The sequence below is a fragment of the Acipenser ruthenus genome, chromosome 2, assembly GCF_902713425.1.
Source record: "Acipenser ruthenus chromosome 2, fAciRut3.2 maternal haplotype, whole genome shotgun sequence".
NCBI lineage: Eukaryota > Metazoa > Chordata > Actinopteri > Acipenseriformes > Acipenseridae > Acipenser > Acipenser ruthenus.
The window spans coordinates 47,519,665-47,539,299 of NC_081190.1; the positions used below are offsets into that span (position 1 = coordinate 47,519,665).

The following is a 19,635-nucleotide window of genomic DNA, read 5'->3' on the forward strand; positions in this document are numbered from 1 at the left end:
AGCGGGAAACACTCCAGGGCTTATGTGTTGTATAGCTTCGCTTTGTGCCTCCAACCCAACTACAGCAGTATGTTAATGCAACACAACGCACGCCCTGTCGTGTGTTATCCCCTACTTTACAAGCTGCTGTGTTGAGTGCATGGGAGCACAATACACGAAAACTCCCTAGTAAAGAAGACATTTTAGACACTTCAAAACCATATATGGACAGTGAGTTTAGACCTCTTTTTTAAACTTTGAGATATTCTCCATAAATGCATTTTCTTCCTGCTTCTGTAGCTGAGTTTTTAAGGTCTCACATTTTGGGTTTGCAATGGGATCTATAAACTATGCTGCAGCTTCCTTTCCGCAATTATGTAACCTTTCCACGGACCACCTGAAGAGAGCAGGCAGACCAGGCTGAAAGCCACTGTTGTAGATTATAGGAAGTATGCTAATAGGTCTGTAGTTCTTGGTCTTCTTTATCTCCTTTCTTATGTAAAAGTATCACCGATGCATTGTTCCAGTCGTTTGACACTATTTTGCTTACCACGTCAACACCATGACGTACCCACATACGTCAAATGAAAACCCACTTACAGTACCATGCCGTATGTGCGTACGTCAAGTTTCCCATTCTATAAGTGGTTTCTCAGTCTAGCGTTTCAGGTTTCATTCCCTACGGCAGTGCTAGTTCTGTGGAATGTGCAATGAAAGTTGGGGGAGGGTCAGGTGACATTTGTATCCAATTGTGTGTCATGTAGAGATTCCAATCTACCTGTAGGCGTTTAGAAGACAGATATATTGCGGGAAGCCATTCAACTTTTACATGTACAGTGCCTTGCGAAAGTATTCGGCCCCCTTGAACTTTGCGACCTTTTGCCACATTTCAGGCTTCAAACATAAAGATATGAAACTGTAATTTTTTGTGAAGAATCAACAACAAGTGGGACACAATCATGAAGTGGAACGAAATTTATTGGATATTTCAAACTTTTTTAACAAATAAAAAACTGAAAAATTGGGCGTGCAAAATTATTCAGCCCCCTTAAGTTAATACTTTGTAGCGCCACCTTTTGCTGCGATTACAGCTGTAAGTCGCTTGGGGTATGTCTCTATCAGTTTTGCACATCGAGAGACTGAAATTTTTGCCCATTCCTCCTTGCAAAACAGCTCGAGCTCAGTGAGGTTGGATGGAGAGCATTTGTGAACAGCAGTTTTCAGTTCTTTCCACAGATTCTCGATTGGATTCAGGTCTGGACTTTGACTTGGCCATTCTAACACCTGGATATGTTTATTTGTGAACCATTCCATTGTAGATTTTGCTTTATGTTTTGGATCATTGTCTTGTTGGAAGACAAATCTCCGTCCCAGTCTCAGGTCTTTTGCAGACTCCATCAGGTTTTCTTCCAGAATGGTCCTGTATTTGGCTCCATCCATCTTCCCATCAATTTTAACCATCTTCCCTGTCCCTGCTGAAGAAAAGCAGGCCCAAACCATGATGCTGCCACCACCATGTTTGACAGTGGGGATGGTGTGTTCAGGGTGATGAGCTGTGTTGCTTTTACGCCAAACATAACGTTTTGCATTGTTGCCAAAAAGTTCGATTTTGGTTTCATCTGACCAGAGCACCTTCTTCCACATGTTTGGTGTGTCTCCCAGGTGGCTTGTGGCAAACTGTAAACGACACTTTTTATGGATATCTTTAAGAAATGGCTTTCTTCTTGCCACTCTTCCATAAAGGCCAGATTTGTGCAGTATACGACTGATTGTTGTCCTATGGACAGAGTCTCCCACCTCAGCTGTAGATCTCTGTAGTTCATCCAGAGTGATCATGGGCCTCTTGGCTGCATCTCTGATCAGTCTTCTCCTTGTATGAGCTGAAAGTTTAGAGGGACGGCCAGGTCTTGGTAGATTTGCAGTGGTCTGATACTCCTTCCATTTCAATATTATCGCTTGCACAGTGCTCCTTGGGATGTTTAAAGCTTGGGAAATCTTTTTGTATCCAAATCCGGCTTTAAACTTCTCCACAACAGTATCTCGGACCTGCCTGGTGTGTTCCTTGTTCTTCATGATGCTCTCTGCGCTTTAAACGGACCTCTGAGACTATCACAGTGCAGGTGCATTTATACGGAGACTTGATTACACACAGGTGGATTCTATTTATCATCATTAGTCATTTAGGTCAACATTGGATCATTCAGAGATCCTCACTGAACTTCTGGAGAGAGTTTGCTGCACTGAAAGTAAAGGGGCTGAATAATTTTGCACGCCCAATTTTTCAGTTTTTTATTTGTTAAAAAAGTTTGAAATATCCAATAAATTTCGTTCCACTTCATGATTGTGTCCCACTTGTTGTTGATTCTTCACAAAAAATTACAGTTTCATATCTTTATGTTTGAAGCCTGAAATGTGGCAAAAGGTCGCAAAGTTCAAGGGGGCCGAATACTTTCGCAAGGCACTGTATGTATGTATGTATGTATAGTGTTTTATATTTTTTGTTTTATTATTAGTTTTACTTGTTTAGTTGTAGTTTATATCGTTTTTAGCAAAAGCTAAACATGGCAACGTACTTTGAGAGCGACAATGTGAGTGATGAAGATTTCAAAGTTGGTTCGGAGGATTTCGATACCAGCGACAGTGATACTGACTTATCACTCAGCGATGATGATGAAGAGGATGTGGAGGAGTCAAGAACAGCAGGGCACTGGGTGTTTATTACCGATCCCTACCATGATGCCAGTCCTCCATCATCTGATTTTCCACCTCTTTACACAGATGTGCACCCCGCCGTGGAACTTGAGAGTTTGCGTTCTCCATTGGAGTGCTTTTTGGCTTTTGTTCCTGAAAAGCTAATCACTTACCTTTGTGACTGTACAAATAAAAGAGCATGCAGCTACTTTACAGGTAAGCCATCTACAAACGGGAAAGTGTTTGGTTTGAAATGGCAGGAAGGTGATGTACATCTTTTTTGTGCTTCTGTTTCTGATGGACATAAACAAGCTGCCACGGATGTCTAATGTTCTCTTCATTGAATCACAAAGACGACTGACTGAATCGTACAATTGTGCAGGAATCAGAAGATGTGTGTGACTTGACTCTGCAAACATTTAAAATATGTGCCGGTTATCAGAGAAGGAGACTCCGATTTGTGTACCATCAGTAGTGGCATGTAGGGAATCTGGTTCCGAATGCCTATTCAGTGGCATGGTACAGAAAGACTATTTCGATTTCCAAATGGAAAAGAGATTGCTTCATCGGTGTGCATGCATCAAAATTATTCTCAAGTTGATTTTTTTAAATTTAGTAGTCGCCTATTAGTTTTGTTTTGTTGTTTTCTCCCTAATTTATTAATGTCCAATTATTTTTGTTTAGCTCAGCTCACCGCTACCACTCCCGCAATGACTCGGGAGTGGCAAAGACGAGCACACGCTCAGGGCAGCTTACAGGAAAGCCCACAGGCGCCCGACCAGACTACAGGGGTTGCTGGTGCGCGGTGAGCCGAGAACACCCTGGCCAACCTAACCCTCCCCCCCCCCCCCCCCCCCAGGCAGCGCTCGGCCAATTGTGCGCCGCCCCCTGGGAGTTCCCGTCCTCGGTTGGCAAAGGAATAACCTGGACTCAAACCGACAACGTCTTTAAGTTGATTCTTAAGATAACTCTTAAGTCAAGGTTCTGCATATATTCCGGCTCGACTACACCACTGGTCCTGACAGACATGATTGATATATTAAACAAAAAAACAAAAACAAAAAAACACGAGCAACATCAAAGTTCCATGCATGTCAAGTCTCAAGGTTTACCCGTGAAACTCACGGTTTTTCACAATTTTGAGAGTCTCATGGCCATGCAATGGATTCTCACGTTTGTGCATAAGTTTGTTATTGTTTGTGAGGCTGTGAAACCATTTATACATGATACAGCGGTAAATCCAATACAACTGTCCAAGCAGATTATTTCATTTGGGAGGGGGAGGAGGTCACCATGAAGAGGTGTACATTACCATTCTATATTCCCGTACCTGCTACGCAAACTCCACCCCCCCCCCCTTTACTGCAAAGATAGAATTGCCTCGTCTCAAACTGACGGTTTGTCTGCGCAAGGCTTCTATGTTTCTGTACACACCACGTCATTACTCGGAGAGAGTCGAAGGAGAGGCTGTCAGACTTACTGTCTCGTTCACGCAGAAATTACCACAGAAATAAGAGAAATGGGAATTTAAGTTGAAAAATATAACGTTCTTTATGATGCCAGTGTCAGTGGTTATAAAGACAATACAAAGAAAGACACCACATATTAAGAAATAACAGAAAAATTAGAAATTGATGGTATGTCTATCTCTCTTTATTTCACCTTAATTTTGGTCAAAGTGACAGGGAGCACCACACACTGGTTTTGTATTTCTGTAAAATGGCGCTTCTTTGTTTTAATAATGTTGACCAATAATAATAATAATAAATAAATAAATAAATAAATAAATAAATTCACACACTAACTGAAGATTTTATTAAAACTGAAAATCAATAAAAAAAAGTATATTACAACTAATTCTCAGTATTTACAAAGAAATGTGTAGATGTATTCTTTTTGAATGATAAACATTCACTGTTAAACGTCTTTATTTGTGTGTGTTGTGTACCTAGACTATTTATTTGTTTTTATTTATTTTATTTCGTCTCCACAAAAGGAGCAAAAAGTAGACAGTATTTTCTTTTCATGACTAGCTACAGTTGTGTTTTTTTTTTTTTTTAAACTATTTGATGCTATTTTATTTTTTTTCTTTTAAATTTAGTCGTTGCCAATTAGTTTTTATTATTTTCTCCCCAGTTTGAAATGCCCAATTATTTTTAGGCTCAGCTCACCGTTACCACCCCTGCGCTGACTCGGGAGGGGCGAAGATGAACACACGCTGTCCTCCGAAGCGTGTGCCGTCAGCCGCCCGCTTCTTTACACTCTGCAGACTCACCGTGCAGCCGCATCAGAGCTACAGCGTCGGAGGACAACGCAGCTCTGGGCAGCTTACAGGCAAGCCCGCAGGCGCCCGGCCAGACTACAGGGGTCGCTGGTGCGCGGTGAGCCGAGGACACCCTGGCCGACCTAACCCTTCCTCCCCCTGGGCGACGCTCGGCCAATTGAGTGCCGCCCCCTGGGAGCTCCCGTCCACGGTCGGCTGTGGAATAGCCTGGACTCGAACCGGCGACGTCCAGGCTATAGAGCGCATCCCTGCACTCTAGCGAGTGCTTTTACTGGATGCGCCACTCGGGAGCCTACAGTTGTTTTTTTATGTACTCCCGGTGTGCATAGCCCTTAAGTCTATAGCTCAGTGGTATAGCTGTCAGCCATGGAAAAAAATGATCCGTCACCAGTACAAACCCCCCTAGTCTTCCTTCGGGTCAATCATTTTCCACTATAGCCCTCTCAAGTCCATATTTACTACACACACACACACACACACATATTATATACACACACACACATATATATATATATAAATAAAGGAGGTCGGCATGCGTAGCCGAAAATTAGCCGTGAATTACCCGATGCTAACTGGGTCTGTCTTCACTATCTGGGTTTCGGTTTATTAATTGAAGAATTTAAAGAAAATGTAGAAAATATGACAACACAGTTGTAAGCGCGAGTCTCTGGCCGGCGTAATAAAGACCTCCTGGTCCAGACCATGGTACTCTCCCGCCTAGACTACTGCAACTCCCTCCTGGCTGGCCTCCCTGCGTCCGCCACCCGTCCACTCCAGCTCATCCAGAACTCCGCTGCCCGCCTGGTGTTCTCTCTGCCTCGCTTCTCCCACGCAACTCCACTGCTCCGCTCACCACTGGCTCCCGATCACCACTCGCATCCAGTTCAAGACTCTTGTACTAGCCTACAGATGCCTTGACCAGACTGCACCCAGCTACCTCCAGACCCTCATCTCTCCCTACACCCCCACTCGACCTCTCCGCTCCGCCTGCACTAGAAGACTGGCTCTACCGCCTCTATGCTCCCCTGCCTCCAGAGCCCGCTCCTTCTCCACCCTCGCCCCGCAGTGGTGGAATGACCTTCCTACAGATGTCAGGACTGCCCAGTCCCTGACCACATTCCGGTGCCTCCTCAAGACTCACCTCTTCAGAAAGCACCTGTAGAACTCCCTGTTCTTCGCCTGGGACACTTATCACCCTTCCTTAAATGTGCTTTACTTGCTCTTATCTGCCCCCTATTTTACTACATTTAATCCTGTATGTCAGAGTACTGTAATCTGCCAAGTGTTTAATCTGTAGTATTTTTTATTTAATCATATCCTGATGTAATTATCACTGACACTTATCTGCTGTATCATTGAATTGTATTTTGTCACACTTGTACTTGCTTGAACCAAAGGCATTGTATTTATCTTGCTCTTAATTGTATTATTACTTGTACTGTGATACCTGAAATTTATTTGCTTACGATTGTAAGTCGCCCTGGATAAGGGCGTCTGCTAAGAAATAAATAATAATAATAATAATAATAATAATAATAATAATAATAATAATAATAAATACTTTTAAACAGCGCGTCTAAAATTAGCTGCGCGTGTGAAAATAAATTGAACCCGACGCGCCTGACACGCACTTAATAAATGGACTGCAAAGGGTTAAGGCACATTTTGACAGGATGCAAGGTGGGTCTTAGCCAAGGACGGTTTACTTGACGCCATGACCAGGTGCTGCGATGTTTGGCCTTAGCATTGGAAGACAAGCGTAACATGACCAATATGTTGCCACCTGTTCCATCAAAACATTACACAAAAAAGACAACATTCCTCCGCCCAGGAGAGCAACCACCAAGAAAAGGTGTTAAAACCAATCCTCACCCAGGACAACTGGAAGCTGCTAGAGACTGGAAAATGCTGGCAGATGTTGGTCAACGGCTTATTTTTCCACCTGAGATTGCCACCACTAACCTTTGACCAGACATCGTTTTGTAGTTTGGATCAGCACACCTTGTTCATCTGGTAGAGTTAACAGTGTCACGGGAGGATGCTGTGGATGAAGCATGTAAGAGGAAGAAACTTCGGTATGCTCAACTAGCTGCTGAAGCGGAACAGCGAGGATGAAGAGTCCGGGTTTACCCAGTGGAGGTGGGTTGTACACTCCACAACCCGGTTTCTCAGAGATGTCGGGTTCAGTGGCCAAGAGTTGCGTTGCACAGTGAAGAACTTATCTGAAGCAGCAGAGAGGAGCAGCAACTGGCTGTGGTTGAGACGGAAAGATTCTGGATGGGGATCTCAAGCAAAATAGAAACGCTGATGTACGGGCTGAATTGAGTGGGGGACGGAGGGGGGTGATGCTGGGAAGCCAGAATCGCTGTCGAGCCCTCTTGAGGTGTTGTGGGCTAGTCGACGAAACAGAGGAAGGAAGGTGCCCACTTGAAGACCCCAGAGATGTACCCTACTTCGCTCAATCAAGACGGTTGTCATACTGATGCGCTGGACCGCACTGTGGTTGATCCCCGGAGCCAGCATCGCAGCCATTGTGTGTGCTGATGCTCTGAGGAGGCAAAATAAGCTGATCCCTGGAGCCAGCATTACATTTAAGCCATCAACACCAGGCAGAAGGATAGCTACATCACCAAATGGAAAGGATGGAGATGCAGATGGATCACATTAGTTTACCGTAAAGCTATGTCTTAGTTGGTGCTTATCTTGGTGAGAGCCAAGTTCAAATCAACAAGTTTTAACATCTTCTCATGTAATGGAAATCATTTTTATATCCATCTAAAGGCGCTAGCAAGTAATAATAGCAACTCTCAGGTAAATGTAGTTCACATGCTTAATCAGAACCTAGGATAAGAAAGAATTATACGATTCAAATTCCAGCGAAATTTTAAAAATTTAAAATGAGAGAAAAAGTGAATATCAATTTATTTCCATAATTTTGACTAAAAAGTCAAACCTCACTCCGTCCTGAGGCAGGGTGAAAGAAAAATGGCGCTGATCTCCTTGCGACGGTCACGGATATCTCCTGGGGTGCCTTACACAAAAGGGGCCCTTCAAGGGAGTAGCTTTGAATAAGTGCTCAGGTAAATGAGAGACACATTCCATGAAGTAATGGTTACATTTCGTACTTGAAAGGGAATTAGCAGTTACCTAGACACTGCATTGCAAATTCCTACCCTACAGCAGACAGAACATTTCCTTCAGATAACAATTACTAACATTTTGTTTGAAGCAACTGTATATCCTCACCAGATTAAATGTAGTTTACATACAATTTACATCAACAGTGGTTCTAAAGTCAGTTGGCCACTTTGTCCAGCTGTTATGGGGAAATAAAAAATTGCAGCCAAGTGTGAATGTATTATCTTCCTAAAATGTCCGCAATTTGTCACAAGCACAGCCTTCACCACCAAAATAATTTTAAAAACAGCAGCATTTCTTGATGGATGGCATCTTTCAATTTGGTTAAAAATATTTTTTTGCATGAGATTTACTGTAGCTTGAAGAGGCCAAGGGAATTTAAAATTCTACAGTTCAACATGATTTGGTAGTGTATTTTTATACTTGAAAGTGTTCACAAGTTATAATTAAATATAAAATGAAATACATAAATAAATTATAACAAAATAAACCATGTAATGGTTTGAAATGCAGGGTACACAGTTGCTTTAAACTAGGTATTCATTCTTCTGGTTTTATATCAATATTATCAAACAAAAAGTCAATACAAGAATGTTTTTAAATAACTGGTTGTCTTAACTAGAAGAAACGTAAATGTGCATTCAAATTACCAGTGCATCTTAAAATTGCTGTACAAATGCATTATCACCATTTGAACAAAACGTTTCACATTAAAACAGTGCGGAAAATACTTGGACAGGGTAATAAAATAAAATAGGCCTAATTGTAGAGGTGACAGACAAGACATTCACCCTGGAACAATACAAATACATGAAATAGATTACACTTTTGACTGCAAAAAAAAGTTTGGACTATCACACCTGTAAATCCAATATTTTAAAATTATTTTATGTAAAAAAAATATAAAGAGAATAAATAATCCAAATTCAGCCATGTAAGCATCAACAACCAAATGAAATTATAACTTAATCTTACTTCAGTTTGTGTTTTCTGGAAAAGTACATGACTTTGTCCCCCCCCCCCCACTATCCTCAACCCTCAGCACTGAAGACCTGTATTCTGGTTTAGGAAAGAACTCCACAAATATAAGAATATGTACATCTACATTCATTTTTACTTAGTGGCAAGTATTAGACACTGAAACAGGTTTATTACTTATCCTGAGGTTGTCTTTCTGTGAAGTTACTTGGTGCTGGGTAATGATTCTCTTCTCTTAGAACAGGGGAAGGCACGGTTGCAGACGGTTATTGTTATCAATACAAATAACAGGGTTTTGAAATGTTAAAAAAGGTACCGGATACCTAGAAAGAAGATTCAATCTTAAAACAACCCAGATCTAACACCGAATGATTATCACCTGATGTAGCTTTCCCTAGTATGATGCCTAGGCAATAATCTTTAGCGCTCAGTTTTGATAACACTCACCACTGGTCCATCTAGACACCTCACAACAGATTGAGAAAACAAAATCAAAACGAAAAGAAAAGAAAGAAAAGTAAAATGTGACGCAGAGCACAAATATGTAAGTGACAACAGAAGAAAGGATAAAACATTAGTTTTAGCAACATACACGTAACCAATCAGGTCAGCGAAGGGTTGTTTGTAGAAAGCTTCATCTTGCACCCTAGACAGTAAGAGGTCCAATAGGAAAGCAGCAAGCAGGAGAAAAGAGAGAATGAGGTAAAATGAAGAATAAAGATACAGGTGATAACATACTCTGGAAAGTATTGTTATTGCTTTTGGGCTTATATTGCTTAAGCATATAGGTTTATTCAAAAAATTAGGATGACAGGATCAGATTTCAGTATAGTGTTTCCTACTGTAAAGCCAGAGGTGTGCCTTTAAATTCATATCTGTCAATGGAGATCTTATGAAATTTGAGGAACACAATGTATTATATATACATACATACATACATACATACATACCACAGTGGTTTGCAGAAGTATTCTCCCTCTGCAAAGTTTTCACATTTTATTGGCACCTGAGCGTACTCCACGACACTTTCAAATTAGACTTTACATGTAGAATCTACACAAACTACTCCACATTGATAAAGTTAAAAAATGCATATAGAATATAAATAAGTAAGATTTACAGAGAAAAACAGATTAATCTCAGTTGCATAAGTATTCAACCCCTTTGCTACTGCAGCCCTAAAATCGGCTCAGGTGCAAATGATTTGTTTGAAAGGTCACAAAATTCATGAAATGGTTTCAGCCTGTGTGTACTCAAAGTGGTTTAACTTGTAGATAATTTCCTCAGGTATATAAAGACTTTCAAGCTGCAACTCACATAGTGATCTGAACACAGCAACCATGAACACCATGGAGCTTTCAAAACAAGTCAGGGATAAAGTGGTAGAGAGGCACAGAGCAGGAGAAGGGTACAAGAAAATTTCAAAAGGCGCTGATTATCCCTCTCAGCACAGTGAAGTCCATCAATAAGAAGTGGAAGATGCATCATACCACCCAGACACTACCCAGATCAGGTTGCCCTCCCAAACTGAGCAGCCGGGCAAGCAGGAAACTGGTTCGGGATGTCACTCTGCAAATCTCTCAAGGTCATTGTCGGCTTCAAGGTTCTGTGTCTGAGATGGGAGTCAGTGTTCACACATCAACATTAAGCTGGTCCCTACACAAAGCTGGCCTGTATGGATGGGTGGCAAGAAAAAAGCCATTACTCAAAAAGCCTCATCTTAAAGCATGTATGGAGTTTGCGAAAAAGCATGTAGATGATACTGCAGACATGTGGAAAAAGGTTTTGTGGTCAGACAAGACAAAAATTGAACTTTTCGGTCTGGCACAAGCCCAACACTGCACATCACCCAGTCAACACCATCCCAACTGTCAAGCATGGTGGTGGCAGCATCATGTTATGGGGATGCTTCTCTTCAGCAGGGACTGGCAAGCTTGTCAGGATAGAGGGGAGAATGGATGGTGCAAAGTACAGGTGAATCCTAGGAGGCTGTGTGGTCCAGTGGTTAAAGACAGGGGCTTGTAACCCGGAGGTCCCTGGTTCAAATCCCACCTCGGCCACTGACTCATTGTGTGACCCTGAGCAAGTCACTTAACCTCCTTGTGCTCCATCTTTCGGGTGAGATGTAATTGTAAGTGACTTTGCAGCTGATGCATAGTTCACACACCCTAGTCTCTGTAAGTCGTCTTGGATAAAGGCGTCTGCTAAATAAACAAATAATAATAATAATAATAATAATAATAATAATAATAAAACCTGTTTGAGTCAGCCAAGACTCAAACTGGGGAGGAAAATTCACATTTCAGCAGGACAATGACCCGAAGCACAAAGCCAAAAGCCACACTGGAGTGGTTGAACAAGAAGAGAATTAATGTTCTTGAGTGGCCCAGTCAAAGTCCTGACTTTAATCCAATCGAAAATTTATGGCGAGACTTGAAGACTGAAGTCCATCAACGATTCCCAACAAATGTATCAGACCTGGAGCAATTTTCCCATAATGGGCAAAAATTTCACCATCGTACTGTGCAAAGCTAGTAGAGACCTACCCAAAAAGACTCATAGCAGCAATTGCTACAGAAGGTGCTTCTAACAGGTACTGACTTAAGGGGCTGAATACTTACACAACCAGTACATTTCATTTTCTTTGCAGGTTTTGCTGACATTTAACCTCCTTCTCATATAACAGTGTTCAGTTTAACCACTACAGCTTTGAATAAAAACGTTTGCATACATTATTTGTAATTCAACAAAATGTGACATTATTGGTTGGGGGTGAATACTTCTGCAAACCACTGTGTGTGTGTATGTGTATGTGTGTATATATAAATCCTTATGCCACCCTTGGTGTCAATTAAACCAATGTTTCTGTCTAATGCTTTCATCAGTGTACCACTGTGCCCAAGTGTCAAGTGGCCAAGTCAACTGTATATGCAATAAAATGAATTCTGTTGTTGGAACTCCAGTTCAGAAAGAGTACTATTGCACCAATTGTCACTGGAGAAAAGATTAATCTACCCAGATACAGTAAGGGGCAGTAGATCCAGATTGTATTTGACATTTCTGAGACACAAGCTAAAGTATTTGGGTCTTACAGGTATGACAACAATTGATTAGAATAATAAAACACAGCAATAAAACTCTTGTAGTAAAGGTGTGCATAATAATAATAATAATAAAATAACAGCTGGACAACATTGCAGTGATTACATGATGATACTAACTCTTTAAAATAATGCCTTGACTAAAGACAGATACTGTAACAAATAAAAGAACAAAACTCTTACTGCTCTTACCCACTGAATTGGAAATTTACAGACCACACAAGATTAACTGGATCTTAATTATTAAAAAAGCTGCACACTGTGGTCTTCATTAATCTTGTAAGTTTATGCAACATCTGACCCACAAAAATGCTGCAATACCTAAATGTATACCTGACCCAAGGTAAACTGACCCAAGGTAAACTGAAACCCTCTCATGTGCTGTTCAGCCCTCATGTTTGGTAAGTGCACTACTTTACCTGTTGTTGACTTTTGTTTTCTCTAGCTGCTCATCTTGCCTGCAATACCATTCTTCCAGATCTACTTTAGCCTTCTCTTTCCATTCTGCTTCCTGTTTGCGGGAGTTAGCATCTGCAGAAGGAAGACAAATATTGAATTATAAGCAACAAGCATTTTCACAGGGATCATGAAAGTATATCAAATATGTTGTAAGGACACAACGCCAAGAAGTTCAGTTAATCCTAGATGTGATTCGATAAAATAATATTTTATTTAATATAAAACACATCAAGCAATACTGTTCAATTATTATAATTATATTTGTGTTGTACACTTGTTTTGGTTTTGCTGCAAGTCCATGGATCGGAGATTTGCCACAATGAAACACACCGATTTCATGCCATTGAACCACTTCTGGATCTCTGAATCTGCCAACAAAAATCACCTCTACACATTACAATAAATGAATCTTTGACTGGTCCTTCTCTTGCTTACCCAAGAGCGCCAGACGCTCCAGCTGTTCCTCTCTCCACTTTCGAAGGCTCTCTGGCTCAGACTGTAGCCGATCAACCTGTGAAATCGCTGCGTAGGTGTCAGATGGGCCGTTGCTCTCCTAGACAAAAGAAAGATTTCCCTCATTTAGACTTCAGATTTGATCTAGTGGCTGATCATGTGATACCTTGTTTGTTGCAGTTAGTTTAGGAATCATGGCTTCCAATGATGACGAGTCCAAACTTTAAACAGCTTTTTTCAAATGCTAGATGTATAGGTGGTCAGTTCCTTGTGACCCCTTCTGGTGTTTCAATTGTGGACCGATATCTACACAATATGACACCAAGGAAACACCATTCCATTGCACATGGGCTCACTATACTCTTCAGGACAGCGATTGAAGGTCACCATAAGCAACCAAACTAGCAACTAAGCCATCTGTTTTCTTCACTGGGATTTTATAAATTATAACTTAAAATCGAGTCAGATTCCTATGATCATGCAATGACAGCCCCGCTAACTAATCCGATACCCTGCACCCAGCTGGGAAGAGGTGGGTCAGTCAGTCTCAGTCTGTGATATACTGTGTTAACAAACTTGGAGGGGAAGTGTCATAATCCTATTAAGAACACAGTATTCAAGAGCCCCTTGATAAATTCACCTGGAAGAATTCTTACTGCCATTTGTGTTGCCACAGTAGGCTCCGAATGTAGAAAATGTGCAACACAGATTAGGAAAGTACATGCAAATGAAATATACTTTTGAGACATAGGTTTATAAAACAGAGGTTGAAGACTTTGAAAGCAGATAGATTTCACCTTACCTCATGTAGATCTCCATTCACTGCTCCATCAATGACATCTAGAAAATAAATAAAGAGACAATTAATTATAAAAATAGCAAGAAAAGAGGTAGCATTGGCTTATTGACCAACAAGTGTTGCAACCTATGCATATGTCACAATACCAGCACAGCTTGGAACTTTTATAACCATCCTTCCTGATTCACTTGACAATCAATTCACTTTGGGAGGCGTGAGGTGGAAACAAACACTGCTTGAAATGTATTCGGTGACAGAAATAAACAGTTATTTAAAAATAATCCCACTGTTATACTACGCATTTACCATATTTTTACCATGGTGTTTAATATGCTTTTTCATACCTCTCAGTACTTTATCGTACTTGCTTGTGTTTTACATTTTGATATACTTTCACCAACTTTTTTAATGGCCCTTTTACGTGTAGTGTGTTAACTGACAGCTGAAACACATTACATTGTATGGAAGACCATTTCTTCCATTTCTTTTCAGTTCAAATTCCAGGGCGTAAAGAAATGTGCTATGATGATAGACTGGTTGAAAGAACTTAATCAATTTAGTCTAGAACAAAGAATTTTGGGGGAGGACCACACGACTTGAGTGAAGTCTTTAAAATCTTAAGTGTTACCCTAACCAGCACTTTAAACACAACAAAAAAACACTAGGACCAGAGGACCTAGTCACTTTGTTTCCAAAACATACATCAGGCCGCCATCTTGGTTGACGCAGGAGCACAATGTTTTTTGCATCTGAACTAATCTACGCAGGATGATACCTCCCAAGTTTCATGTTGATTGGTTACACCGCGTGTGAACAGGAGCAGTTTAATGTTTTGGGATGAAAAACGATAATACAAAAAAAAATTTAAAAAAAATCTTTACAATAACCACCACCACCACCTTATTTTGTTCTTCAGTAGCCACTGTCTATCTATGGTCATTGTCACGGTCTTCTGCTGTATTAACAGAAGCTATGACGGTGAGTTATTGGAAATACTGGACTTCCATTTTGCATTTGTGCCCTATCTTTTGCCATTATATTTGGTGCTAATTTAGATTTGTTTCCAGAACTCACAGATGGCCTAGGAATCTCTCCATGGCTGAACTAAAGGTCGCACTGAAACCCTGCCACACTTCTCACTATACAAATAGAGTGTATGCGCTCTAGTGACATGTACAGTAGTAGGGAGCAAATGTTTGAGTTTTCTGTGTTTTACTGCAAAAAAAGTAACATTCTACGAGAGAGAGAGAGAGAGAGAGCAAATTCTGTGATTTCCGCGATCACGGAATCCTGGAGGGACTATATGGTTTGTAACAAAGTAGTACCCATCTGAGTAAAACTTGTACACAAATCGGTTTAGCAGACAAGACACTTGTTTGGAGACAGAAAGTACCTGTATGTTTATTCCCCTATGTTCAATACACAGGGTCGTTGAGACAAAGCAAAAGTCCGGTACACAGTTCAGGTTCTCATACAAAGGTGGGTCAATACAGGCAATAGTGTTCTCGAAACAGTCCAGGGTCATACATGGCAAATCAATAGTTTTCTCAATATATTTACATGGCTCTCCTACCTCGCTCCATGCCAATTCCACACTCACCAACTTGAGCTGAGAGTCAGCCTCTTTTTAAATAGGTGAATCACACCCATGTGCTCCCAACAGGTGCGCTGACCACACACTGCCATCCTGCTACGGCTTCTGGGTAGTGCAGTCCCTACGAGCTGCCATTTTGTGGATTGCAGTCAATTTTGGATGAGCCATTTTGTGGCTGGACACAATCGCCTTAAAATATCCGCCCTCCTATACTTCCCATCAATCACCCTACCCTTGGGTCTGCCACAAATCCGGGGAACTCCTGGTTACAAGCCCTTTTCTTTAAGCACTGGACCACACAGCCTCCCATGCATCTAGGCACTCCTTATCGATTACTGCAGTTTTTCTCCCTCGGTTCCAATTTCTTACTTAAAGAGGATCGAGTGCTCTACCCCATCCACCTCTTTGGATAAAACCGCTCCTAACCCTACCTCAGATGCATCCATCTGTACAATTAGCTCTTTGTTGAAATCTGGCACTATTAATACTGGGCTGCTACATAGTGCGTCTTGCAGCTTGGTGAATACCCGGTTTGCCTTCTTGGCCCATTTTACCATGTTTGATCCTCTAGCTCTAGTTATTTCGGTTAATGGGGTGGCTATTGTGGCATAGCTGGAGATGAATCGTCAATAATAGCCAGTTAACCCAAGAAATGCCCTTACCTGCTTCTTATTCACAGGTTTTGGCCACTGTTTTATGGCTTCTACCTTTGACAACTGGAGTTTTACTGTTCCTCTCCCTACCACATATCCTAGATATTTCGCTTCCTCCAGACCCATGTGACATTTAGCTGGGTTGGCTGTTAACCCAGCTGTCTTTATAGCGTCCAGTACTGCCTGTACTCTGGGCAAATGTGTTTGTGAATTACCATGTCATCTAAAGTACACAGCTGTATACTCTTTATGTGGCCTCAATATCCAGTCCATTAAATCGCTGAAACGTGGCCGGGGCTCTGTGTACCCAAATGGCATTACCGTATACTGGAACAACCCGTCTGGGGTTGTGAAGGCGGTTTTCTCCTTGGCTCTCTGTGTCAAGGGTACCTGTCAATAACCCTTGGTAAGGTCTGAGGTGGTTATATACCAGGCCTTCCCTATTTTCTCCAAGATCTACACAGGGCATTGGGTAGGTGTCAAATTTAGAAATTTTGTTCAGTTTTCTAAAACCATTACAAAACCTCCAGCTTCCATCTGGTTTGGGCACCATAACTATGGGACTAGACCATTGGTGCCCAGGACGTCGATCGCGGTCGACCGGTCGATCCCAAACTTGTTTCTAGTAGACCGCATAAAAGTTTTCAAAACTTATGCACTAAAAATATATATTTTGGCAATTCACAGATTGACCATCAAGTCTCCTTAAAAATAATGAGGTCTAAAGTTCTGAAGCACCGTATGCTTTGCTTACACTAATGATTGCTTCTTGCTCGAATATTACTGCACAGCCAAAATATAAAAAAAACAGCTTGATTGACATAAAATTTGACCAACCCATGGCACTGTAGTTGCTACATTGTTTTTTTTCCAAACTGTCGCTACCATAGCAACCGTCTGCTGTTCATACGTTTACGTTCCACGCTTGCGAAGCAGGAGACCTGTAACAGAATATTTTTTCTTCTTGGTTGTTGTTTTTTTACTAAGTTTTTTTTTTCTATAAAATTGCAGTTAAGTTTTTAATATGAGTGCTGGACCAAGCAGCAAGAAACCGAAAACCTACCACTTTTACAGTGAGTGGGAGGAAGATTATTTTTTCACCGCAACAAATTCAAAATGTGTGTGTCTGATCTGCCATTCAAGTGTAGCTCTTGCTAAGAAGGGAAATGTCGAGAGGCATTTCAAAACTGTTCACAAGAAATATGAAAGCGACTTTCCAGCTAAAAGTGAACTACGAAAGAGAAAAGTGAAAGAATTGAAGTCTCAACTAGCTGCCCAACAATCGATCTTTACAAGGCCCAGCTCAAAATCAAAGGCAGCCACGATTGCATCATTCCGGGTGAGTCGCATACTAGCAAAGCACAAGAAACCGTTCCAGGATGGAGAAATGGTAAAAGAGGCCTTTTTAGAGGCAGCAGAATCATTGTTTGATGATTTCAAAAATAAATCAGAAATCATTTCTGCTATTAAGGATGTTCAGCTATCCAGAAATACCGTTATACGGCGCTGTGAAATGATGGATGAGGATTTGGGGGAGCATCTTAAAAAAAGACGTAAATGACTGTGTGTTCTTTTCACTTCAATTTGACGAGTCGACAGACGTGATCGACACATCTCAGTTGTGCATTTTCATTAGAATGGTGTTTGAAGATATGACTGCCAAAGAGGAACTGCTCAAAATCATATCATTGAAAGGAAAAACTCGAGGGGAGGACATTTTTTGGGCATTCAAGGACTTTATTAATAGCACTCAGTTACCCATTTACAAACTTGTGTCCATAACTACGGATGGAGCACCAGCCATGACTGGCCGCATCAATGGGTTTATTGCCCTTTGCAAAAGTGATGATGACTTTCCAGACTTCCTCAATTATCACTGCATAATCCATCAGCAGGCTTTGTGTGGTAAAATGCTGAATATGAAAGATGTCATGGATATCGCGCTCAAAATCGTGTATTCGATTCGGGGCAGAAGTCTGCAGAGGCGCCTCTTCAGGTCTCAACTGGAAGAAAGTGAAGCTGAACACACAGACCTCATTCTACACACGGATGTAAGGTGGCTTAGTAGAGGTAAATTCCTGCAGCGATTTAGGGATCTGTTATTTGAAATCAAGGAGTTTCTGGCTTCAAAAGATGCGGAATATAAACAGTTGGAAGACGAAGTGTGGTTGTTAGATTTAGCTTTTTTGACCGACGTAACTGTTCGGTTGAATGAGCTCAATTTAGAGCTGCAAGGAAAAGGCAAAAATATTGTTGAAATGATTAGCTCTGTGACAGCTTTTAAACAAAAATTAAAATTGCTGTCCTCACAATTGCAGCGACACGAACTGAGGAATTTCAAAAATATGATGTCAGAGCTCGAAAGTCAGGGAAAAGCACCTGCACATTGCGACAGTGGTCGATACGTTGAACAGGTGTACAACATTATCGCAGACTTTGACCGACGCTTTCAAGACTTTGCAATCCTGGAACCTGTGGCAACATTTATGTGCTTTCCGTTTGGTGTGGAAGTTGATGTTGACGAAATTGCAACAAAAATAGCATCATTGTTTCACATGGAGACATCTGCCGTCGAGAGTGAAATTTTGACTCTTCAAAGCGACCTCCAAATCAAATCGAGGGCATCAGGGGAACACTTTTGGAACCTTATCGTGGAGGAAAAATATCCAAATATGAGAAAAATTGCCATGTACTTGACAGCATTTTTTGGATCTACCTACCTTTGCGAGTCAGCATTTTCAGACATGAAGATCATCAAGTCAAAATACCGGTCCACTCTAACAGATGATCACCTGGACACCTGCTTGAGGCTAGCAATCAGCAGCTACAACCCAGACTATGCAAAGCTTGCTGACACCATGCAGTGCAAATCATCAAATCAATAAGGTAAAAAGTTATTATTTCTTATTATTGTACAATTGTTTTAAAAATAGGGCCTATTTTATTTGTGGTCTGGTAATAATGTAGTGTGCAACATGTTTGAATGGGGGGGTTAGGTAGACCGCGTTAGGAAGAGGGTGGAAAAAGTAGATCCTATGTAACTAAAGTCTGGGCACCCCTGGACTAGACCATTCACTAGTGGATTCCTCGATGACGCCTGCCTCCAACATTCTTTGCACCCCTTTCCCAATTGCCTCTCTACGAGCATCTGGTACCCTATACGGCCTCATATTTTTTTTTTTTTCCTGGGGTTGTAACAATATCATGAGCCATCACCTGTGTTTTACCTGGCATCACTGAAAAAATCTCCCCGTTTTTCCCTAGGAACCCCTTCACCTTGTGCAGCTGTTCTGGTGACAATGTAGGTGCTATATTAACGTCAGGTGTTTTCATGGGTACAGTGGGGTATGCCATTATTGTCACTAGGGCTTCCCTTTCCTTCCAGGCTTTCAGAAGGTTAATATGGTATATTTGTTCTGGTGGCTGCTGGCTTGGCTGTCAGACCTTATAAATTTATTTCCCCTACTTTCTTGACCACCTCATATGGCCCCTTCCATGTAGCAAGT

The 19,635-nt window shown here is 41.3% G+C and overlaps 1 protein-coding gene across 3 annotated transcripts in view; it reads right to left on the reverse strand.

The window, feature by feature from the left end:
- LOC117408451 (clathrin light chain A-like) overlaps window positions 1-19,635 on the reverse strand; it is a 50,817-nt gene that overhangs the window by 19,445 nt on the left and 11,737 nt on the right. For 2 of the 3 annotated variants that reach the window (XM_034013443.3, XM_034013444.3), the window contains exons 2-5: window positions 13,886-13,923; window positions 13,066-13,183; window positions 12,591-12,702; window positions 9,663-9,716 (exon numbers count right to left, since the gene is read on the reverse strand). In XM_034013443.3, coding sequence (XP_033869334.3) covers window positions 9,663-9,716; window positions 12,591-12,702; window positions 13,066-13,183; window positions 13,886-13,923 — 322 coding nt within the window. The remainder of the gene's footprint in view (window positions 1-9,662; window positions 9,717-12,590; window positions 12,703-13,065; window positions 13,184-13,885; window positions 13,924-19,635) is intronic. The other variant, XM_034013445.3, reaches the window with a different exon arrangement.